Below are 22,589 nucleotides of genomic sequence, written 5' to 3'. Positions count from 1 at the left end.
CATGCTCTGTCTCTCTCTGTTTCTCAATAATAAATAAACGTTAAAATTAGGGGAAAAAAAGAGGGGGGGTCCCTGAGTGGCTCAGTGGGTTAAGCATCCGACTTCAGCTCAGACCATGATCTCATGGCTTCTGGGTTTGAACCCCACCTTGGGCTCTGTACTGACAGCTCAGAACCTGGAGCTGTTTCGGATTCTGTGTCTCCCTCTTTCTCTGCCCCTCCCTGGCTCGCGATGTGTCTCTCTTAAAAATAAGTATTTAAAAAAAATTTTTTTTTTAATTAAAAAAAAAAGTATAGGTGTAGGGTAAAAATAATTCTAAAAATAATTCTATACACCTGAATAAACACCACCCAGGTCAAGAAAGAGACCACCTCCAGCATTCCCCAAGCCTCAAGCGCCCTTCTGGACACTCCCCTTCCTTCCCCTAACTCCTGTCATGAAATTGCAAACTCACGTCCTTCTTTTCTGCAGGTGTATAGACATTATTTCATTTATGCCTTTGTACGCATCTGTAATGTCCCGTGACAATCTTTTCAAAAGGAGGTTCAGTGCGGTGGACAGATTTCAGACTCTGCAATCAGCAGGACCAAGTTTTAAATGTCAGCCTGCTGGATACCTCCTAGATGTGTGACCTCCTTCAGGCCTTTCCCTCGCCGGCTTAAACAAATGCAAAGGCCCACGCTTCCCAGGATTGCCGTCGGGATTGAAATCACAGACTCCATGTTTATTCAACAAGTTTACTGGGACCTGTTGGGACCTGTGCCCGGTAGAAAACAGACATGAATCAAACCCAGTCTTCACCCTCAAGAAGCTCACAGTTTGGAAACAGGTAACTACAAAAACATCGCAGCCAATAAGTGCTTTGAAACAGGGAGGGAAGTAAGAAGGTGTAGTGTTTATAAATCCGGACTCAAAACTTAACCGCAGAGAGAGGGAGGAGGGTGTTGAGGCCTCCCGCGCAGATGTGAGCATGGGACCATCTAGAAAGGCTCTTTCCACAGATGCAGCCACGTCCCCCTAGGTCTCTGGAGTTCACTGCAGGCTGGCCCACTGCAGGGAGGTGTAGACCACCTTACCGTCAGGCTGAGGAGAACACAGGAGCAGCGTCTTTTTGACGCTGGTTCCCAGGCGGCCGGCAGAAACCAGGTCCTGGAGTGGAATGGGGTCCCCAGGAGCCCAGCACTGAGCAATGTAATGGGCGTGGAAACGAAGTGGGTCACCTGGGTGAGAGAGAGAGACATGTGGCAATTTCCAGGGGCAGAGGGCCGGAAGACGCTGGAATGTCCATAGATAGGACATGGGAACCATCTTCGTAATCTCTATGAATATTTAAAAATAGCTATTCTTGGACACAGCAATTCCACTCGTGGAATTTTTTTCTTACAAGGATAGCACCCCTAAAATGCAGAATAAAGCTCTTCACCCTGTTATCATTTACAACCGCTAAGAAAGAGAAATAACCAAGCCACAGACTTGTTAAATTCAGGGTCTCTCAGTAAGACTGGACACCATACAGCCTTTAAAATCGAAATGGTGTACCAACTTGGAAAAGCCAATGATACAGTGGGACAGGGGCAGGAAGCTGCCACACACCAACAGCATAATCGTCCTTAAATGACAAACCGAACAAGTAACTGAATATGTCACTGTCGTGATGTAAGAACCAGGATCACAAAGTCAGGGAAAGCCATGAGGAACAAATAGGACATCACGTCAATGTCCAGGGAGAAGTGACTCCAAGAGACGAAAAGAAAAAAAGAATTTACAACAGGACGGAGTAATGAATAGATGGGATAACAGAGTTAATACAGCAAAGGGCCACACAGTAAATATTGTTTTGTGGGTCATGTTACAAGTACACACCTCACTCCTGTAGCACAGCAGAAGCCACAGACCATACATAAATAAGTGCATTGGCCTGCGTCCCAGTAACTTTCTCTTTAAAAACTGGTGGGCCGCATTTGATGGGGGCTGCAGTGTGCCCCTGGATTAGATAAATGTGATCGAGCAGAGTAGGAACCAGTGGGGCATGACACAGAAGATTAAGTGGTAGGTAATGGAAGTCTCCAAGAGCAAGGCTACGAGACATCCCATCTGACAGGGGAGTGTCATGGCAACAGGAAAACAAGGCCCAGGCTGGCAGCTGGGCCTCCAGCAAGAACCCGGCCAGGAGCCAGGCATCTCTCTGGCTGGTATGACACCTGCTGAGAAGGAAGCATCAAAGACTTGAGAAGTTACCCCAAAACTGTTCTTAGAGGCTTACTGTCTTTAAAGTTCAGGAGGATTTACTGTTAGAAATATTTAAGGGGCGCCTCGGTGGCTCAGTTGGGCAAACGTCCAACTTCGCCTCAGGTCACAATCTCGCGGTTCGTAGGTTTGAGCCCCACGTCAGGCTCTGTGCTCAGAGCCGGGAGCCTGCTTCAGATTCTGTGTGTCTCTCTCTACCCCTCATCTGCTCGTGCTCTGTCTCTCTCAAGATAAATAAATGTTTAAATATATTTAAGGGATCCAGACCTTGACTATTAATCTTCAGGGGACAAGGATTCCACGTATATTTCATACACTGAGTATGTATCATTTTAGAAATATTGATCCACTAGAGCTAACAGGCCAGTCTTGTGATTCAGTTTCAAATGTGTGATTGAGTTACTGGTGGAGTCAAACTTTTTTTTAACCTGAAATTTTGTAAGTGTATTAACAGCATTAGAACATATAAACTTAAAAAGCACCCCATTTGTAGTTTTTTAGATCTGAATTAACAGCAAGTTCTATAACCAGGAAAACCATTTTCCTTAAAAAGGAAAATATATTAAAATTTAAAATGCAGCTTATCACATTGAAAATTACTTAACTCCTTTTGCAAGTGGGATCAAACTTAGACTAAGAATCCCCTTAAAATCTGCTAGACTGAAAAGATTTATAAATTGAACTGGAAGCTTCAAAAAGAACTGGATATTAGCATTCATATGATTAGTAAACTGACTATTCATTTTCAAAACCAAAATAATCTCTTACATACGGGAGTCTCTCACACACACACACACACACACACACAGCAGCAGCAGCAGCAAAGTAATCAAAGTGTGGTTATCTGCAGAGCACAGGGCAGGCACACTGTCCTGGGTTCCTAAGCCAGTCCCTTAGTTATGTGTTCAGTCTCAGAAGAGACGCAGGCCCTCGCCTCACCTCAGACACCCCAGTCGGTCTCCAGTGAAGAGCTAAGACCTGACTACTTATCAGGTGCTTCTATCTTTCTACATTCTCAGGAGGAACAGGTTGATTTCCCTGCAGACTTATTTTTCTTAACCTTTCAGTTACACAATAAAGGCACTCTTACTACAAATTCAAAAATTAACTGATACAGCAAAAGGCTCGTGTTCCTACGCCTGATGCAAATTCCCTCCCAGAGGAAACCACTGTACTTGGGCTGGAGTCCGTGTTTGCACACCTTTTTCCACTTGTTTGATAGGATTCTCTTCATCTACTCACACCGTTTTATCTTAAGTTCTGTCCACATTCTTTCACTGGAGCCGTAATTTTTAATGCTACTTAAATAACGTGCATAAGACTGCACAGTAACATAAACTATAGAGTATTTTACCATACACGTTTTTGACAAGTGGTTCTTTTTCTCCCCCTTTGGTCATCTTTTCATAAATGTACATGGACCTACGTTACTCTGACAACTAGCACCAGTGTTTAACTGCTAACCCATTCATAATCATTCTGGGGGCACCTGGGTGGCTCAGTCGGTTACGCGTCCAACTTCAGCTCAGGTCATGATCTCGAGGTTCGTGGGTTCCAGCCCCACGTCGAGCTCTGTACTGACAGCTCAGAGCCCGGAGCCTGCTTCAGACTCCGTGTCTCCCTCTCTGCCCCGCCCCCGTTTGCGCACAGTCTCTCAAAAATGAACATTAAAAACAATTTTTTTTAATTCTGCTTGTTTTCTAATATTTCACTACTTTAAAGGATCCTGTGATGATGATTTCTTGTATGTTCTGTGCACATATCTAAGTGTCTCTAAGTGAAATTTGGGGGTCAAAGTAAGTGCTTAATGAAATTTACTAAACTGCCCTCCAAATGAGCTTGGGTTCCCAAGTGTCTCCTGTCCTTCCACAGGTTTCAGACGCGGAGAAAAGGCAAAAAGGAAACATGCGGACTGTGGAGGGGTTGTGAAAAAAGGGGCCACAACTGGAGGTCCCCACCCAAACTCACCAGGATAGACCAGGAAGTCACCCCCAAACTTGCCAGCAGCACTGAGGAAGAAGCCTCTCTCCCACAGGTCTCTGTAGATGCTGTAGCGAAGTTCATGGAGAGGACGGCCAGCATGGGGCCAGTCTTTGGACTGGACGCGCCAATCCAGGGGTCTAGCCTTGATGGGTCGGGGCCTAGCAGTGGCCAACTGGACCAGCAGGGCGGACCTGGGCAAGGGGGCCACCCCATCTGAAGGCCCTGGCTGGGGAGAAGAGGAACCTGGGGGAGGTGAACCCAAGAGAACTGGGTGAGTTCAAGGACGACGTCTTTTCATCCTCCAGGGAGTCCCAGGCCAGGATTCCAGCCAGGATTCCCAAAAGACCTCTCCCTCCCTTCCCCTGGTCCCTGGACTCCAAGTCTCAGCCTCACCTGCTTCCTCGTGCTCTCCAGAAGCCTGGCTGGCACTGGCCTCATTCTCCGCGGGAGCCTGGTTCCCACCCGCCTCCTGGCTCCCACCGGCCTCCTGGCTCCCGCTGCTCCCTGATTCCTGTTCCAGCCTCTGCTTCTTCGCAGCCTGGCCCTCCGCAATCTTCTCTAGGAGCTCCTGACGACGAGTCTCACGGGCCTCGGCTGCCAGGGCGCTTTGCTCCTGGAAGTCTTGCTCTTGCTGGCGTTTGAAGGATGCCAGAGCCTGACAAGTAAATCAGCGAGAATCCCAGGATCCAAGTATATCCCGCTTTAGAAAGCCAGGTATCCTGACCCCCTGACCCCTCCCAACCTCAAAGCCCGAACTCGGGGATGCCAATCTCCTGCACCCACATTCTTCCAGAATCGAGGACGCCCTGACCCCTCCCACCTTAGGGACCGAACCCGCGGAGTCCAGGTGTCCTGCCTGTACTTCCGCAGGTCCAGGGCGTTCGCGCCCCCGGCCCGCCCCTTACCAGGCTGTGTTGGCGTGGATCCGGGCGCGGGGCGCTGACCAGGGTCACGGCACCGATCTCGGCCAGGAGCCGCGCCTCCTCGGGCATCAGCAGCAGCGGGAGGCCCAGGCGCGAGTTCTGGCGGGGCCCGCGGGGCAGGGCGCCCACCGTGCGACCCCCCACTCCCAGACGCTCCCGCAGTGCCTGCACCGCTTCGGCCCCCCATACCAGGGAGCGGCCGTTCGCCACCTCCACCACCAGCATCCTCCTGCGGGAGCCAGGGGGACACAAAGGTCACCGACTTAGCGCTCCCACCGCTTAGGGGTGGGGAGTGAGGGGGCGGGGGTTCAGCGGGGCCCCGCCCCTGAGCCCCGGGGGTGGGGCCTCGTCAAGGCAGCCTTTGCCACCTGCTGAGTCTCCAGGCCGAGCCCCGCCCCCTCAGCGATCCCGCCAGGCCCCGGGGCCGCCGAGACAAGACCCCGCCCTCCGCCGAGTCGTTGGGGCCCCCAGGACCCCGTGGTCGGCGTCCCGGCCATCTCGCCTTCTGGCTCCGAGACAAGCCTCCGCTAGTGCAGGGCCACGCCCCCTTCGGGTGGCTCGGAACTCGGGCCCCGCCCCCTTCCGAAGCCCCGAGGCGCGGCCTCCGGGCCTCCTCGCACTGGGTCGGACGCCCACGACAGAAGGCCCGCCCCCGCCCGGCGCCAGATTTCGGGCATTCGGACCGCCTCGACGCGGCCGAACTCGCAGCCCCGCCCCCTCCCGAACGCAGCGGTCCTGCGATCTGGCATCCTCGGCTCCCGTCAACCCCGCGGCCAGGCCCCGCCCCCTCCGACCTCAAGCACTCCCAGTTGGGGAGTACCCGCCCCACTGAGCGAACCCCGCGGCCGGAAGCCCCTCCCCCTGGGCACCACGGTCCGTTCTCCGTCCGGGCGGGCTCACCCCCTCGTGAGCGCTCCCCTCAGAATGCGGCACCGTCCTCTGACAGAACCAGTTAGTCACCTCGTAAACACCAACTCGCAGTCCCGGCGGAGCCACCCCCTACGTAGCGCGCCACGCGCTGCTTCCTCCACCCCTCCGCATCCCGACCCCCTGCGTCAATTTCGTCACACCGCCACCTCAGCGAAGCGGGAAGTCTGGGATCCGCCCCCAGCGGCGCCGTAGCCCCGCCTTCCTCGTAGAGTGGAACACCTTGGCCCCGCCCTCGCGAAGGGAACGTCCCCGCCGCTAGGGTTCCGCCACTAGAGAAAGTGAGGCTTATTACCATGGCCCCGCCCTATGGTGACGTCATCCCAGGGCCCCGCCCCCTCCGGCCGGGATGCTGTTCGTTCCGCCCCTTGAAATGTTCCAGATCGCTGCCTCCTTCGTGTTGCCTAAGTCTGTGGCCCCGCCTCCTTCTCCAAGAACGAGACTTCGCCTATCTCCTAACCTGGGTCACTGGTACCCAACTATGTTCGAAGGACACCAACGATATGACCCCGCCCACATCCGGCCGAGGCTCTTGGCCCCGCCTACATCCGAACGGAGACCTCCGAACGGAGACCGAAGCTTGTGGCCCCGCCTCCAAACTGCCGCCGATTCTGCCCGAAGGAACCCGAAGCGGAGACCCCGGCTTCTCCCGGCTCCGAAGCGTCCGTCCGAGCCCGAAGCTCCGGGCCCCGCCTTTTTACGTGCACTGGGCTCGGCTGCCGAGGGGTAAAGGTGCAGTCACGGGCTGGAGCTGTCGGGTGCCGGTTGCCGGCCGCTTCCCTGCCCGGCCCGCAGCCTGACGGGGCAGCACATCCGGCCCGGGACCGCGACAGAGCAGCGCGCGCTGGGCCGGGGAGGCGTGGCCACAGCCGGGGCGCCCGTGGGCCCGGACCGCTTGGCCGCCTCCCGCCCGGCGGGCGGCGCGGAGCCAGGCCCAGGTGGGCGGGGGCACGGGCGACCTGGGGTGAGGCGGGGGCTGCGGACCGGCCGGCGGACGGGGGCGGACTCGGCGCCGGGAGCGCGGCCGAGCAGGGAGTGGTGTAACCGCCTGTGGCTCTGCCGGAGCGGGTCTGACCTGCGCTGGGGGAGTGGGGACGTACGGGGTGGGGGGCGCCCTCCAGGCTTTAGGTGGAAGAAACGTCTGCACCTTGGATGGAGGTGGAGGCTGGAGTCTGGGTTCTCAGAGAGGGAGGGCCCGAGTCCCTGGATCCTTCCAGGAGGAAGGGGCTGGGAGCTCTGGAATCCTGGGCTCTGCAAGGGAAAGGCCTGGGACAAGGGTTGTTGCTGGGTTCTCAGCGAGCGATGACTGAATCCGTGGGTCCCCAATGGGGGTTGGGGGATTAGCTTCGATTTCTGCGATCGCAGGGGGAGGGGCCGGATTCCTGGATCCTCGGGGGAGGGGCTGAGAGGTCTGGATTCTTGGGTTCTCAGAGGAGGACTGGAGGCCTGGGTTCTCCAAAAAGCGGGGCTGGGGGTGTATTGCTTTATCCTTGAAGGAGGAAGGTCCTGGAGGTCCGGATTCCTCTGTTCTCAGAGGAGAGGGGCTGAGAGTAGGGCTCCACGATCCTCCACACTGGGGACTAGAGGGGGTGGGTTCCTGAATCCTGTAAGGGTGAGGGGGCTGATGGCCCGGATCCCTGGGTTCTCACAAACCCTCTGCCCCTCCCCCAGACCATGTCGCCTGAAGAATGGACCTATCTAGTGGTTCTCCTTATCTCCATCCCCATCGGCTTCCTCTTTAAGAAAGCTGGTGAGTCAGGTTCCCTCCCTAGTGGAAAATTGGGGGGTGGGGGGCACCGGGCAGGGGACTCCCTGGAAGGGTCCAGGCTTATGCTGTCCCTTCTCCCCGCAGGTCCTGGGCTGAAGAGATGGGGGGCAGCAGCCGTGGGCCTGGGGCTCACCTTGTTCACCTGTGGCCCCCACACTTTGCATTCTCTGATCACCATCCTTGGGACCTGGGCCCTCATTCAGGCGCAGCCCTGGTGAGGATTTGGGGTGGGGGGGTGGTGTGGAGGGAGAACAGAGGGGGAGGAAGCAACCTGTTTCCTTTTTGGGTCTATCTCCCTTTCTGCCTTTGTCTCTGGGTGTCTCTTTTTATCCCTGGATTCTCCGTGTGCTTTGGTCTGTGTTTCTTCCTGTCCGGCCTTTTTTTCTGGGTCTTGTCCCTGCGTGTTTGTCCTGGTTCTTAATATCCGTATCATGTATTCGGGAGAACGGGGGACCGGTGGGCCGGCCCTGCCACCATTCATATTTGTATTACGTCTCCCTTTCTTTCTCCATGTTTCTGGCCTCCCTCGGAAAAAAATGGAGGCCTGAAGGGTTTTCACCCTAAAGCTTATCTTACCCCTCCTCATTCTCTTCTCCGTTGTGGCGCATTTCTGTGGGGCTGAGCCCCCTCTTGCACTGGTTCAGTCTGGCTCCTCCCGTCCTTCCCCCCCTTATCTGTTGGGGGGGGGGGTGAGGGAAGGCTTGTAGCTAGAATCTGGGGGAGGCGGAGTCGAGGTCCCTGTACCCAGCACACTCGTCCTCCTGCTCTGCCCCAGCTCCTGCCACGCCCTGGCCCTCGCCTGGACCTTCTCCTACCTCCTGTTCTTCCGAGCACTCAGCCTGCTGGGCCTGCCCACTCCCACGCCCTTCACCAATGCCGTCCAGCTGCTGCTGACACTGAAGGTCAGACGCCCCTCCACCCCTCTCTTGGTGCCAGGGAACGGCCCATCTTCTCGTCCTCCTCCACACCCACTCTCGGGGGCAGTAGGGGAGGTGGGATTTTTATCTCCGGAGCACCCCCAGGGGCAGGACTTCACCTCTCAACTGTTCCCCGGGGGGGGGGGGGGGGGAGAAGTAGTCCCTCCTTTCCCCGCGCCAAGCAGGGTAACCGCGGCCAAGTAGTGCAGGTGTCATTTGGTCTTTGCCGTGTGCCAGAGGTTGAGCTAAGTGCTTTACGGACCAGTTCTCGAGGAGTGCATCTTGGTAGCAAGCCATTTAGCCAAGGAGGGGGAAACGGCTTTGGAGAGAAGGCGCTTCTCTGAGGGCACGAAAACAGGGCACCCGTGTCTGGCTCGAAACCACCTGGGGAGATGGGTGAAAGCAGGTTCCCAGGCCCCACCCCAGACCGAAAAGTCCTGAGTTCCTGTGTGCTGGGCTCCAGCGACATGTCACACAGGACACAGGACAGTCACGTGAGGTAGCGAACCAGGTCTCCCGAGCATCTGGTGTTCTCGGTGGCCCGGGATGCAAGGACAGGCCGGAGTTGGTTGGCTGAGAGTTGGAGGAAGAGCCTTTCGGCATGTAGGGACAGAACGTGGAAGGGAGCAGGCTGAGCCCGGTGAGTGGGCGCCAGCCACGGCGAGTGTTCATCGAGAGACGGAAGGGGAAGGGGAGTGGGGCCAAGGTGAGGGGTTTAGGCTTCCCAGGGGGCCCAGGATCCACCGGAAGCGGTCTTGGGGTTTGTCGCCGGAAGAGGTAAGGTGACCACATTGACATGTTTGGAACTGCGCCCTGGATGCCCACGGAGTTGCCGGGGGGGGGGGGGGGGGCGCGCAAGAAGGGATGAGGGCAGCCTCCTTGATCAGAGTCCCGCTGACCTGCAGTGGTGGCCTGACCCAGGCCATCGGTAGGCCAGTCAGAGCCCCAGGAGCGAGTGCCGCGTTGGGGATGCTCTGAGGAGTCCCTCTTGACAACGGTGTGGGTGGGCGGGGGGCGGAGGAGCCAAAAGGGACGGTGAGGATCCTGGGCCAGCCACGGGAAGCCGGTACCAACCCTGGGGACGAGAGCGGGGCCGGTAGTCGAACAGAAAGGAGAGTGTCGTGTGAAGTCCTCCCTCTGCCTTGAGAGGATGGACCAAGGGACGCGGCCCAGCCCTCACACCCGCCTTCCCCCCTCTGGTCCTGGGGCTTCCTTCTGGCAGAACCCAGGGGGACGCCGGAAGGCCGGCTGAGGCCTGTGGCTGCCGTGTCAGCCTCGGGCCTGCGGAGAAGGTGGAGAACAGGCCTGCAGGGGCAGGCCCGTCACGTTCAGCCTGGGGGCTGGGCAGCAGAACGGAGGCCAAAAGCTACAGACTCAGAGACCTACGGTAGATTTGGGGAGTAAGGAAGGTTCCCCGCCTGAGCAGTTAATTGCCTGATGGTGGCATTTGCCGAGGGGAGTGCGCCGCCTCTGGGGAACGGTAACGTGTTCCGCTCTCGAGGCCGTGAGTTTGAGGAACGCGGTAGGCTTGTACTACTGACAAGAGGCACTTTGAATGGTTTTGGGGATGGAGGAAGGAGCCCAGACAGGGTACGGCTTGGAGATCATGAGAGCGTGTGTGGTATGAAGCCACAGCCCGCGGGAGAACACAGAAGGGGGAACAAAGAGACAGAAAGGCCCAGGAGGCAGTGCTAGGGAGCACCTGTGGCCAGAAGCCGCCACCCTGCGACTCATGACTCTGGATGCCGAGAGCCGCCCGTGGACTAGAACCTCAGCTCCCAGCGGCTTCCCTTGGCTGCAGGAAGGCGAGGGTGAGGAAGGCCCGGGGTCTGATCTGTCCCCCACCCGTGCCCCTTCCTCCCAGCTGGTGAGTCTCGCCAGTGAAGTTCAGGACCTGCACTTGGCCCAGAGGAAGGAAATGGCCACGGGCTTCAGCAAGGGGCCCAGCCTGGGGCTTCTGCCCGATGTCCCCTCTCTGATGGAGACGCTCAGCTACAGCTACTGCTACGTGGGAATCATGACAGGTGAGTGCGGCTGCGCACCCAGCCCTGCCTCCCTGCATCTCGTCACCACTGCCTGTCCCCATTCTCCACCCGGACTTTGGTGCCTGTTCTGTGATCCTGCCTCTGTTCCAACATCTGCTCCTTTTTTTTTTTTTTTTTTTTTTTAAATATTTATTTATTTTTGAGAGAGAGAGACTGAGTGCCAGTGGGAGAGGGGCAGAGAGAGAGGGAGGCACAGAATCTGAAGCAGGCTCCGGGCTCCGAGCTGTCAGCACAGAGCTCGAGGTGGGGCTCAAACTCACGAACTGTGAGATCATGACCTGAGCCAAAGTCAGATGCCATGCAGGTGCCCCAGCATGTGCTCCTCTTGAGGGCGAGCATCTCTGCCTGGGTCTACATCAGACTCTCCCGCTGGCCCCCCAGAGCAGAGACAGACTGTTCTTGGCCTCAGTGGTTCCTTGTGGCTTCTTGGGAGCAATCAGGAGACAAAGGAGCAAGGTCTATGCAACCCTGATGTTTCTATCACCCAAGGAACAAATACATTCACATTATGCTCCCATTTTTAGCGTCCGAAAATATTTTCCATTAATGTTGATGTCCTAGGAGGTTTTCTGTCTTTTTTTCCCTAAGATTTTTTTTTAAGTTTATTTATTTATTTTGAGAGAGAAAAAGAGCACAAGCAGAGGAAAGGCAGAGAGAGAGAGAAAGAATCCCAAGTAGTCAGCGGAGAGCCTGATGTGGGGCTCAAACTCACAGAGTGAGATTGTGACCTGAGCTGAAATGAAGAGTCGGACGCTCAACCGACTGAGCCACCCGGGTGCCCCTAGGAGGTTTTCTTTTTTATGACAGCTTTATGGAACCGTAACTGATATGTTCACCCACTTAAAGCTACATGCAGCTCAGTAGCTGTTGGCATAGTTACAGACTTGTGCGGCCATCACCACCATGTCATTGTAGACATTGCATCGCCCCAGAAGGAAACTCTGGACCCTGTAGCCATCGTCCCTTAAACCGCATCTGCCCCCAATCCCTGGGAACCACTGACTGACTCTCTGTCTCTATAGATATCCCGGTGCTGGTCATTTATGAATGGAATCCTACTCTCTTCTCTCTGTTCTTTGTGACACGTAAGGCTGTCACTTCCGTTAATCCGCACCTGCTCCCTCCCTGGGCCAGGCCGCCAGTTTATCTCCAGCGCTACCACTGTCTCCTGTTTTCCACCGGTGACCCTCTGCAGCCCCCGCCCTGCTCAGGGGCCGGGGTAAATGGCATCCCAGCACCTCTCTGTTGGAAGAGCCTACAGCGGTTTCCTGGCTCTTAGAACAAAACCCTGAGTCCTCCCTGCCTGCAACCCTCTGACCTTTTCTCAAACCACTCTGTTCCTCTCCAGTTGCACTGCCCTACTTCCTCCTTCATGCAGAGGTCACCCCCCCCCCCCCGCCACCCCTCGGGTCCCGCCTATCTGCCCCTGTGTTTCTTGGGGACTTGTCTCCATACCCCCCACTCTCCAGCTCTTTGTTCCTCGCTACTTAGCGGTCTGTCCTTTATCTTTTTCTCCGAGTCCTTGAACTCCCCCTCTCTGGTTTCTTTTTTTTTTTTTTTTTTTAATTTTTTTTTTTTCAACGTTTATTTATTTTTGGGACAGGGAGAGACAAAGCATGAACGGGGGAGGGGCAGAGAGAGAGGGAGACACAGAATCGGAAACAGGCTCCAGGCTCTGAGCCATCAGCCCAGAGCCCGACGCGGGGCTCGAACTCCCGGACCGCGAGATCGTGACCTGGCTGAAGCCGGACGCTTAACCGACTGCGCCACCCAGGCGCCCCTCTGGTTTCTTTCTTTGCTTTCTTTCTTTCTTTTATTTTTAATGTTTATTTATTTTTGAGAAAGAGAGCGCAAGCGGAGGAGGGGCAGAGGGAAAGGGAGACACAGAATCCAAAGCAGGCTCCAGGCTCTGAGCTGTCAGCACAGAGGGGCTTGAACTCACAAACTGTGGGATGGTGACCTGAGCCGAAGTCGAACACTTTAAGGACTGAACCACCCAGGCGCCCCTACTTTATTTTTAAGTAATCTTTACACCCAAAGCCCCACGTGGGGCTTGGACCACGACCCCCAAGATCAAGAGTCTAAGACTCGCTGGTTTCTTGTCCCTTTCTCTCAGAGTCTCCCTCCTCTTGTTCCCGGTTACCTAGCCCCACCCCCTCCCCCACTCCTCAGCGCCCAGTCTCAGCCCCCACCCCCCCACCTCCAGACCAGTCTCTGACGGCTGCCCCTCCCTCCCGCCACAGGCCCGTTCTTCCGCTACCGCACGTACCTGGACTGGCTGGAGCAGCCCTTCCCGGGGGCCGTGCCCAGCCTGCGGCCCCTCCTGCGCCGAGCCTGGCCGGCCCCGCTCTTTGGCCTGCTCTTCCTGCTGTCCTCACACCTCTTCCCGCTGGAGGCCGTGCGTGAGGACGCCTTCTACGCCCGCCCGCTGCCTGCCCGCCTCTTCTACATGATCCCCGTCTTCTTCGCCTTCCGCATGCGCTTCTACGTGGCCTGGATTGCCGCCGAGTGCGGCTGCATTGCTGCCGGCTTCGGGGCCTACCCCGTGGCCGCCAAAGCCCGGGCCGGGGGCGGCCCCACCCTCCAATGCCCACCCCCCAGCAGGTCAGGCGGCGGGAGGGAGGCTTCCCAAGACCCGGCAGGCCCCGTCAGCACAGGCTGGCCCTGCCCCTAGCAGGGAGGAGAGCGGGGGAGCAGGGGGTGCAGCTTCGCCCCCTGCTGTCAGTGGAATGTCGCCCCTTGGCCACCACCGCCCACCTACCCCTGCCCTAGGGAGCAGTACTCTTCATACCTGCCACTGCCCCCTGTTGCTAGCGCTTGTCACCTCGTGGGATGGTGAATTGCTCTCTGTTGCTAGGAAAAGGTGGTATCTTAGCAACCATGTGCCTCCCCTCTGTTGCCATGGAAGTGTCACCCCGGTAACCCGGCTGTTCCTGGTTACTTGGGATACCATCTTTTGGCTGTGATGGGGCCCACCCTTTGTCGCTAGGGAGATGGTTACCTAGCAATTGGACTGCCCCTCTTTGTTAGGGGGGCGCTTCCCTAGCAACCAGGACCTGTCCCTTCCTGCTACAAGACTCGCTTTTCATTGCTATGTAAGTGGCGCCCCCTAACCTGCCCTTGGTTACTAGACCCAGCGCACAGGCCCCCAACCATGTGATGTCCTCACGTAACAGCCTGCGCTTTCTGAGGACATGGCGTCCCTGACCATGCTGTCCTCTGGCAGAGAGGACACCGCTCCCAGCAACCGCGGGTGGCTTTCCTACCACTGCTGAGGAAGTACCCCAGTAACTGTGGACTGACCTTGTTCCTAGTGCCACCCCCCCTCCTCGTTCTTGAATAGCTAGCCTGGAACTAGGGGCTATCTTGTTGCTAAGGAAGTGTTGCTCTCAGGTTGCTAGGGAAATGATGCTTCTAACCACTGGGACTGGACTCCACCTCCCCACCCCACCCCCCACTTCCCCCCTCCCCCATCCCCGGTTCCTAGCAACCATCGGTAGACCTCCGGTTACTAGTGACGGCGTCCGCCAGAAAATGGCAAGCAGGAATTGAAGGCTTTTGTAATAGATGGCTCCCCTCCCATTCTCAGAAGCCACCTACCCTGGGGTGGGTGAAAGATGTTCACCGCCACTGGGACTGTTGGCACCAGTGATCCAGGAGCCACTGTAGTGCTGGAGATGACACTTAACTGAATAATCATAAAGACCAGGAGGGGCCCTTTCTGGAAGTGTTTCTAAACATCCTAGGCCTTGTTCCTAAGGAATACCCTTTCCCTAGCAACAGAGACCATCAGGTGTCACGTGGGCCTCAAACATCTCCCTAGCAATCGTAGACCACTGCGTTGTTAGGGATGCTACTTCCCTAGCAACCACAGTGTCTTGACAACTTAGGACCACACTGGGCGGCTGCTCTGAATACAGTGAGCTTGTTTGCCCTTCCCTAGCATCTGAGACCCCTGAAGGGTCAGGTTGCTGAGGACTCGTAGCTTAGCAACTGTAGCCCCTCAAGGCTTTTCGTTGCTGTTGTAGCCCTGAGACCAAGAGAAGGAGGACCCCTTGTCAGTGTACTGTTGTGCCCCCGCCCCCAGTCTTCGTCCGGGAAAAGGCTCCCTCTGGGCTACCCTCCCCGGTTGCCCTAGCAAATGTGACAGCCAGAGCTCTGGCCTGGCCGCGATCCCCTCCTTAGCATCCGGGGCTGGGACAGTAGCCAGCGTCGGGAGGGGGCCTGGCTGAGCTGCATGTCTGTCCCCCACCCTCATCCTCCACCCCCCCCCAGTCCGGAGAAGGCGGCCTCCCTGGAGTACGACTATGAGACCATCCGCAACATCGACTGCTACGGCACTGACTTCTGCGTGCGGGTGCGGGATGGCATGCGGTACTGGAACATGACGGTGCAGTGGTGGCTGGCGCAGTACGTCTACAAGAGCGCACCTGCTCGCTCCTATGTGCTAAGGTGAGCGCGCCTGCCCTGGGAAAACACGGAACTACACCTCCCAGTAGCGCCTGGGGCTGCTTGTGGGCTCCCGGCCGGGCTTCTGCCCCAGAGGGTCATGGGAGTTGTAGTTTCTTGAGCCGGTTCCCAGCCCCTGATTTGCATTGCTCTGGGGTAAATCGTTCCCTTTCTCTGGGCCTCAGTTTCTACTTGTGTAAAGTCAACATCTTCGGACCGAAGCTGTGTACTGAATCCTGTGGACTCTGGCCAGACTTTCTGGGATCCTGGCCCAGCCAGACACAGAGAAACCTTAAGTAGCTAGTTGACCTGTGTTTCCTCAGCTCTTAAATGGGGGTGATGCTGTTAACTTACTTCAGAGATTGATGAGAGGTTTAAGCGATGTGAACATACCTAACGTGAGGCCCGCCAGGTGAGTAGTCACCGTATAGTAGCTTTTATTCATTATTCATCCAATACTTCTTGAGTGGAAACTCGAGTGTGCCAGACATTGTTATGTTTACAACCTTAGGACGTAGAGCTTACTATCCTGGTTTCAAAAAAAATTTTTTTAATGTTTATTTGTTTTGAGAGAGAGTGTGAGTAGGGGAGGGGCAGAGAGAGGAAGACAGAATCCGAAGCAGGCTCCAGGCTCCGAGCTGTCCACACAGAGCCCGATGCAGGGCTTGAACTTGTGAGATGATGACCTGAGCCGAAGTCAGACACTTAACCGACTGAGCCACCCAGGCTCCCCGCCCTCATTTTAAAGATGAGGGAACTGAGGCTCAGAGAGGTTAGGTAACCTGCCGAGTGTCACTCCGCCTTCCCAGAGCCACCAGATGAGGTCAGGACGCAGCTGCAGAGCTAGGAGCTAAACCTACCTGGGTGTCCGGACTGGGCACGGCCTGGATGTGGGGATGAGAACGTGAGGAAGTGAAGCGTGATGCCGGGTGATGGCTGTGAGTGACTGAGATGGGAAGACTGGGCAGGAGGAAGTTTCCAGAGTGGCTCGGGTGAGGGAGTGAAACTTGGGTGGAGTCCCACGGACTCCCAGGTGACTGTCAGGTTTCGGTTGGGGTTACTGGATAGGCGGTCAGTTACGGGACTCTGGCGCAGAAGGAGGAGACGGTGTGAGAAGCCGGCGCTCAGGTGCCTTCAGGTAGCGGTACCTAACACTCGGGCTGAGCAGCAGGTCAAAGCAGCGGGCGCTCCAGTGTTTCGGTTAGAGGTTCTCGGCTGGGGGCAGCTGTGCCACGCTCCCCGGGGGCATTCGGCAACGCCTGGGAGCCCTTTGTGCCATAACTGGGAGATGCTACTGGCAGCCAGTGGTTACAGGCCCAGACGCTCTTCAACACCCTGCGCAGCACGGGACGGCCCCCGCTCCAGCACACAGTGATCTGGCCCCAAATGTCCGTAGCGCTGAGATTGAGAAACCCCGGTGTAGACGACGGGCGAGGAGGAGCCGGCCTAGACGGAGCCGGTGAGCTAGGAGGACAGTCAGGAAAGCAGAGAGGGGTCATTTGTGTCGGGCGATGTCAGGAGCCTCAGTACAACAAAGGCTCGGGCTTGGGTGCGACGGGAGGGTGCGGGGGGGGGGGGTCTCCAGCAACCTTGACGGGAGCAGTTTGGAGGGTGGAAGTGAAAGCCAGCTGGAGTGGGTTCCAGGGAGGACGGAAGCGGGGAAAGGCCGAGGGGGAGCACAGACTGTTCTTGGGAGAGTGTGCAGGTGGGGAGAGCAGGTAGGGACCACAGCTCAGAGTTCAGGTGCCTGTGTGGAGTTCAAGGTGCCTGGTGGGCCGTTTATGTGCATCCCTTCCACCCTGTTTCTCCCTGTCAGAGAACGTCTCTTGAAATGCTCCCGACCCGGGGTTCTGTCTCCACCATTGGCAGAAAAGAAAGAACACGGTTTTGTTATTAAAGAGCTAGCATTGAGCCAGGCTGTGCACCACGTAACCCGCTAACGAGATTACCAAAACGAAAAGAAAGCTCCTCTTGTCGTCGGAGCCACCTGTCACAGTCCCCTGCACAGCATGCTCCCGAGAGAAACGATAACCTGTCCTCAAGTAAGAGGAGCCACCGGCTGTTTGCCATGATGCACGGTCTCCTGTTCTGCCCAAGTTCAGTTGGCAGTGGGGTAGCCACCTGTGCTGATCGTCTCTACCTGAAGGAAGAACGCAACTAGGTGTCCAGCAGGCGGTAGCGTGATGCCAGGTGCCTAGGATGAACCCCCACAGTGGCGGGGAGACAGGGGCTCCAACTCCCATGACATTTATAGTTCAAAGACTGGGTACCACCACCCTCCAGAAAAACATTCGTGGACTGTGTTTTCTTAAGGCTTATTTCCAAGCCTTTCCGAACGTTTCCATCTATATCCGAAGGACGGAGAAAAGTTTTCGAAGCACTATGTTTTTTTCGTGGAAGTGGCTGAAGAAGAGAGAGAGGGGAAAAGGTCTCCCTTTTGGGCAAGAGTGAAAATTCAGCCTTTTTACGGACTCTATGCCTCCAAGGATGGGGGGCAGCATTATTGTGTCCTTAGGTTCAAGCACCCTGATGTGCCCCAGGGAAAGGCTGATGCCCACAGACAAGGAAGAACCCACATCTCCATTCCAGGCGGAGTCCTCTGTGGTGATTTCTGTGTCTCTGAGGAAGGAGGGACCGGAGCCTGAATTTATAGCATTTTGGGGTCCAGAGAGAGAGGAGACCATGGCTAGAGATGACTGAGTCTTCATGAATCAGGAATTCCACTCTTAGATCCCCAAGACGAAGTGGCTAGGGGCTCAGGTTCATGGGTCTTGAGGGAAGCTGTGATAAGAGGGCATTAACTGGGTTCCTGAAAAGAGAATAGTGATTCCTGAGTCTGAGGGAGGAGGGGGCCGGGGGCCTGGACTCCTGGGTCTGAGGGAGGAGAGGGTTGGGGGGTCAGGACTCCTGGTCTGAGGGAGGAGGGGCTGGGGTTCTGGGCTCCTTGGTCTGAGGGAGGAGGGGGCTGGGGGCCTGGACTCCTGGTCCGAGGGAGGAGGGTCTGAGGAGTCAGGACTCCTGGGTCTGAGGGAGGAAGGAGATGGGGGCCTGGACTCCTGAGTCTCACGGAGGCGGGGTTGGGGGTCTGGGCTCCTGGGTCTGGGGGAGGAGGGGGCTGGAGGCCAGGACTCCTGGGTCTGAGGGAGGAGGGGCTGGGGGTCTGGACTCCTGGGTCTGAGGGAGGAGGGGTTGGGGGCCTGATCCTAGGTCTGAGGGAGGAGGGGCGGGGGTTCAGGACTCCTGGGTCTTCGGAGGGAGGAAAGCCTGGGGTCTGGACTCCTGGATCTGAGGGAGGAGGGCCTGGGGAGTCAGGACTCTTGGGTCTCAGGGGTCTGTGGTCCTGGGTCTGAAGGAGGAAGGAGATGGGGGCCTGGGCTCCAGGTTCCTGAATCCGAGCCCCTCCCCCAGGAGCGCCTGGACCATGTTGCTGAGCGCCTACTGGCACGGCCTCCACCCTGGCTACTACCTAAGCTTCCTGACCATCCCGCTGTGCCTGGCGGCAGAGGGCCGACTGGAGTCGGCCCTGCGGGGGCGGCTCAGTCCCGGGGGCCAGAAGGCCTGGGACTGGGTGCACTGGTTCCTGAAGATGCGCGCCTACGACTACATGTGTATGGGCTTCGTGCTGCTGTCCCTGGGAGACACCGTCCGGTACTGGGCCTCCGTCTACTTCTGCGTCCACATCCTGGCCTTGGCCGCCCTGCTGCTGGGGCTGGCTTTGGGCGGGGGCGGGCCGGGCCGGAGGAAGACCGCGCCCTCGGCCGCCAGCCTGGCCCCAGAAAAGCTCCGGGAGGAATAGGCTGCCGCGGCGCCCTTTGCCGGTCGGCCCGCCCACCAAGCTTCTTGCTTGGGAATCCTGTGACCCCGGCCGCCGTCTCCTTTCCCAGAAAGATGGCTGGAGCGGCCAGGAACCTGGCGAGGATTCCCGTCTCCGCCCCGTACCCTGCGTCCGACGGAGCCGGGCTGCAGCTCCTCGCTGCTTCCCCGCCCTCTGCCCTCCGCCCCGAGGGCTCAGGACGACCCTCGATCACCCAGGTGTCCCGGCCCCAGCTTCCGGAGAGAGCCGCACTCCCCGACCCTGCCAGCAGGGGCCGCCAGGCACACGGCTTCTTGGGCACACGTCCTTTTCCTGGCAGATGGTGTGGGGTAGGAGCTTCGGGGCAGGTTCTGGGAGTGGGGAACATCCCCCCTGGGGCTTTCGTCCCACTTGTACCAGGATTTCAGACCCTGAAGGGAACATAACCCTCCCGTTTCATAAGGGGGAAACTGAGGCACCGAGGAGCAGGCCTGCGGACATGGTTCTTGCAGCTTCCATCTGAGCCACCTCAGGGTCCCAGCGCACCTGTCACCCTCCTGTCATTCTCTGGCCCGAGACACGGTCAGAATGTGTGAGCCTCCGCCAATAAAGTGTTTCGCAAAGACCGTACGTGTGCCTGTGGGTGATCGACGGGCGTGGGGCTCGTGGCGCCGCACTTCCAGGGACCACGCTGGCGTCCGTGGGCTTGTTCCCAGGACGTTTCCCAGCAGCCGCCCTGACGCCAAATTGCTTGCTGTCCTCCCACCACCACCGCCACCTGGTGGCCAGGTGCGGACCTGCCCGGGGTCCCTTCCTTACCTGGGGCAGTCCCCGCCCAGCCGGCCGCTAGAGACGGAAACAGTCGCACCTGGGGCCATGGAAGCGGGCCCGACGTGGGAACCGGAGGCCTGGGGCTCCTCCGGAGGCTGGCCGGCACCCCGGGGGGCCAGAGCAGGTGGGGGGGGTGGGGGGGGGGCGTCCTGAGGGAAGCAAGGAATGGAGGCCTGGACTCCAGGGTCCAGAGGGCAGAAGGGGGATGGTTTCGATTCCTGGCTTTCTGGGTGGGGGAAGGGAACCAGGGCGTGGGACTCCTGCGTCCTGGGGAGGGGTCTGGAGGTCCAGATTCCAGTCTCGGGGAGGGGGGATGAGGGTTGCAAACTCCTGAATAAGAGAAAAGGAAATTGAAGAATGGGCTCCTCAGCCCTGGGGGGCCCACATTTGGGTGCTTGCAGAGGGGCCCTGGGTCCTGCACTCCCAGATCTGAGGGAGGAGGGGCTGGGGGCCCAGACTCCAAGGCCTGAGGGAGGAGGCCCTGTGGTTCAAGACTCCTGGGTCTGAGGGAGGAGGGGCTGGGGGCCTGGACTTCAGGGTCTGAGGGAGGAGGGTGTGGAGTTCAGGATTCCTGGGTCTGAGGGAGGAGGGCACGGGGTTCAGGGCTCCTGGGTCTGAGGGAGGAGGGGCGGGGGGGGGTCAGGACTCCTGGGTCTGAGGGAGGAGGGGCGGGGGGGGTCAGGACTCCTGGGTCTGAGGGAGGAGGGGCGGGGGGGTCAGGACTCCTGGGTCTGAGGAAGGAGGGGCGGGGGGCTGCGAGTCCTGCACCCTCCCAGCCCCCGCTCTCCTGCCCCAGGCCCCTCGCTCTCCTCTGTGCTGAATGAGCTCCCCAGTGCCGCCACCCTTCGGTACCGAGGACCCGGGGTTCTCCCCTGGGGGGCATCGGGGGAGGAGGAAGAAGATGGAGAGAGCAACATCCAGGCCATGGCCGAAGCCGCCCAAAAGGAGCTGGGAGAACCCATCCCCTCCAGGGAACTCCCCTGGCCCATGCAGGCCCGCCGGACCCACAGGTGAAGCTCACCTCCCGCTTCCTACCCAGCTGTGGGCCGAGTCTACGCGGTGTCCTCTGTCTCCCCCTGCCTGTGTCCCTGCTTCTCTGACTCCGGGGAGTCCTGCCGCCCCGACCCTGGGACTCCCTTCTCTAGCTTCCGGGTTCACGTTCTCTGTCTCCGCTCTGGCTCTTTCTCTCTGTGTGTTCCTCTCTGCTTGATGTGTGTCTCTGTGTCTGTCTCCTGCCTACTGACGCTTGTCACTGCTCCTCCTTTCCCTGCCGCCACAGAGCTGGCCGGGCTGGGGGACGATGCCTGGTCAACAAGGGGCTCCCGGCGCTGTCCGGAGTACAGCCTTCCCAGGAAACCTTTCCTAAGCCCGCTTGGCGTAAAGCTCAGACCATGTGGCTCTTTCCTCAAAGCAAAGTGCGGCGCTGGAACTTTCGGAAGGCGCGAGAGCGTCGTGCGTTCCTAGCCCCGAGCTGCACGACGTCAGAAGCAAGTGCCAGGGCCGTCTGAGGACGGGGCCCCGCGTCCTGAAATTGTTCTCTGAACCCCTTCCTTTCGGGTGTTTATGGAGGTTCCCCTACGCGGGCGGGGGTGATTAAATCTTGGGCCAAGGGCCATCGAACCCCGCCTCCAGCCCCGTTGCTCCCCCCGGGAGGTCGGGGGTGGGGCTGCAGGTGCCAAGCCCCTCCCCCCTCCACACCTGCGGGTGGTTCCCCTGGCAAGCCCCGCCCCCCCCACTCTTACCTGGAGTCCAAAAGTCACCTCGTTTCCGCTGCAGACGACACCAGGATCTCTTCACTTGGTCTCCCAAGGGTTTTTATCGCTCCGCGCCAGGAACAGGGACAAACGCCAAACCAAACCTTCTTTCCTTTTCACTTTTCCTTTATGATACCTGCCTCCAGACAAGTGCAGGAGGCACCCTGCGCAGCCCGGGAGTACTCCCGCGGCGAGCGCCCGGGCAGGCTGCACCTGGGGCAGGAGACTCCGCCCTGGGGAGCACCCCCACGTGCCCCTGTCACCCCCCTCTCCCCACACAGGTCCTGTGTGGCGATCACTTCCCTGCCTTCCGCCCGGGGGCGCATCCCTAAAGAGCACGGCGTGAGCTTGCTTGTCCTGGAACTCCCAGTAGACCCCTGCACCCTCTGATTTCCGCCTGGCTTCTTACGCGTCTGCTCCTATCGCTGAAGAGCATCCCAGCCCGGTCCCACTGGCGGGGTGCTTCGCCGTTTGGGGGTGTCCACTCGGGGCTGCCAGGCCCTTCATTTTCTGTCTCTGAATCTGTTTCTGTACCAGGCAGAGCCATGCCAGGGACAAAGCGGCCCAGGGATCGGGTTCCAGGGTGGCCCAGTGGGCCCTGCGGCTTCGGCGGTCCAAGGAGAAGACCCAGGAACGCCTGCACACCTTGCAGCCCTGGGCGTGGACGCTGAAAAGGATCGGGGGTGCGGCAGGGCTGAGGCTGCTGGGGCGGGCCCACTCCTGGGTCTGAGGGAAGAGGGGCTGAGGGGTCTGGACTCCTGGGTCTGAGGGAGGAGGGGCTGGGGCCTGGACTCCTGGGTCTGAGGGAGGAGGTCTTAGAGGACCATGACTTCTGGGTCTGAGGAAGGAGGGGGCTAAGGGCCTGGACCCCTGGGTGTGGGGCAGGGGCTGGGGGCCAGGACTCCTGGGTCTCAGGGAGGAGTGGCTGGGGGCCAGGACTCCTAGGTCTGAG

At 58.3% G+C, this 22,589-nt stretch overlaps 3 protein-coding genes across 6 annotated transcripts in view; 2 read left to right on the top strand and 1 right to left on the bottom strand.

The window, feature by feature from the left end:
• Nucleotides 1-723: 723 nt before the first annotated feature.
• TSEN34 (tRNA splicing endonuclease subunit 34) lies at nucleotides 724-6,223 on the bottom strand. 3 transcript variants are annotated; one of them, XM_040457888.1, is made up of 5 exons: nucleotides 6,114-6,223; nucleotides 5,136-5,382; nucleotides 4,624-4,885; nucleotides 4,216-4,473; nucleotides 724-1,220 (listed from the first exon to the last, which is right to left on the bottom strand). In XM_040457888.1, the coding sequence occupies exons 2-5, from the start codon at nucleotides 5,376-5,378 to the stop codon at nucleotides 1,033-1,035; spliced, it is 951 nt and encodes a 316-aa protein (XP_040313822.1). In that variant the 5' UTR covers nucleotides 5,379-5,382; nucleotides 6,114-6,223; the 3' UTR covers nucleotides 724-1,032. The 3 variants fall into 3 exon arrangements, with proteins under 3 accessions (XP_040313822.1, XP_040313823.1, XP_040313824.1); XM_040457889.1 differs by having other exon boundaries at nucleotides 6,054-6,175; XM_040457890.1 differs by lacking the exon at nucleotides 6,114-6,223 and adding an exon at nucleotides 5,656-5,773.
• A 457-nt stretch (nucleotides 6,224-6,680) lies between these two features.
• MBOAT7 (membrane bound acylglycerophosphatidylinositol O-acyltransferase MBOAT7) lies at nucleotides 6,681-19,491 on the top strand. 2 transcript variants are annotated; one of them, XM_040457879.1, is made up of 8 exons: nucleotides 6,681-7,018; nucleotides 7,752-7,830; nucleotides 7,933-8,062; nucleotides 8,624-8,750; nucleotides 10,630-10,789; nucleotides 13,054-13,414; nucleotides 15,086-15,262; nucleotides 18,668-19,491. In XM_040457879.1, the coding sequence occupies exons 2-8, from the start codon at nucleotides 7,755-7,757 to the stop codon at nucleotides 19,053-19,055; spliced, it is 1,419 nt and encodes a 472-aa protein (XP_040313813.1). In that variant the 5' UTR covers nucleotides 6,681-7,018; nucleotides 7,752-7,754; the 3' UTR covers nucleotides 19,056-19,491. The 2 variants fall into 2 exon arrangements, with proteins under 2 accessions (XP_040313813.1, XP_040313815.1); XM_040457881.1 differs by lacking the exons at nucleotides 6,681-7,018; nucleotides 7,752-7,830; nucleotides 8,624-8,750 and having other exon boundaries at nucleotides 7,949-8,062.
• A 396-nt stretch (nucleotides 19,492-19,887) lies between these two features.
• Nucleotides 19,888-22,589, top strand: part of TMC4 (transmembrane channel like 4) — a 10,924-nt gene continuing 8,222 nt past the window's right edge. Inside the window, exons 1-3 of the mRNA XM_040457872.1 lie at nucleotides 19,888-20,007; nucleotides 20,680-20,893; nucleotides 22,175-22,320. Coding sequence (XP_040313806.1) covers nucleotides 19,929-20,007; nucleotides 20,680-20,893; nucleotides 22,175-22,320 — 439 coding nt within the window. The 5' untranslated portion in view covers nucleotides 19,888-19,928. The remainder of the gene's footprint in view (nucleotides 20,008-20,679; nucleotides 20,894-22,174; nucleotides 22,321-22,589) is intronic.

This window comes from Herpailurus yagouaroundi, unplaced genomic scaffold, assembly GCF_014898765.1.
Source record: "Herpailurus yagouaroundi ecotype Mexico unplaced genomic scaffold, PumYag 220, whole genome shotgun sequence".
NCBI lineage: Eukaryota > Metazoa > Chordata > Mammalia > Carnivora > Felidae > Herpailurus > Herpailurus yagouaroundi.
Note: the sequence above shows the minus strand (reverse complement) of the source record. Positions and strands in the feature narration are given on the sequence as shown.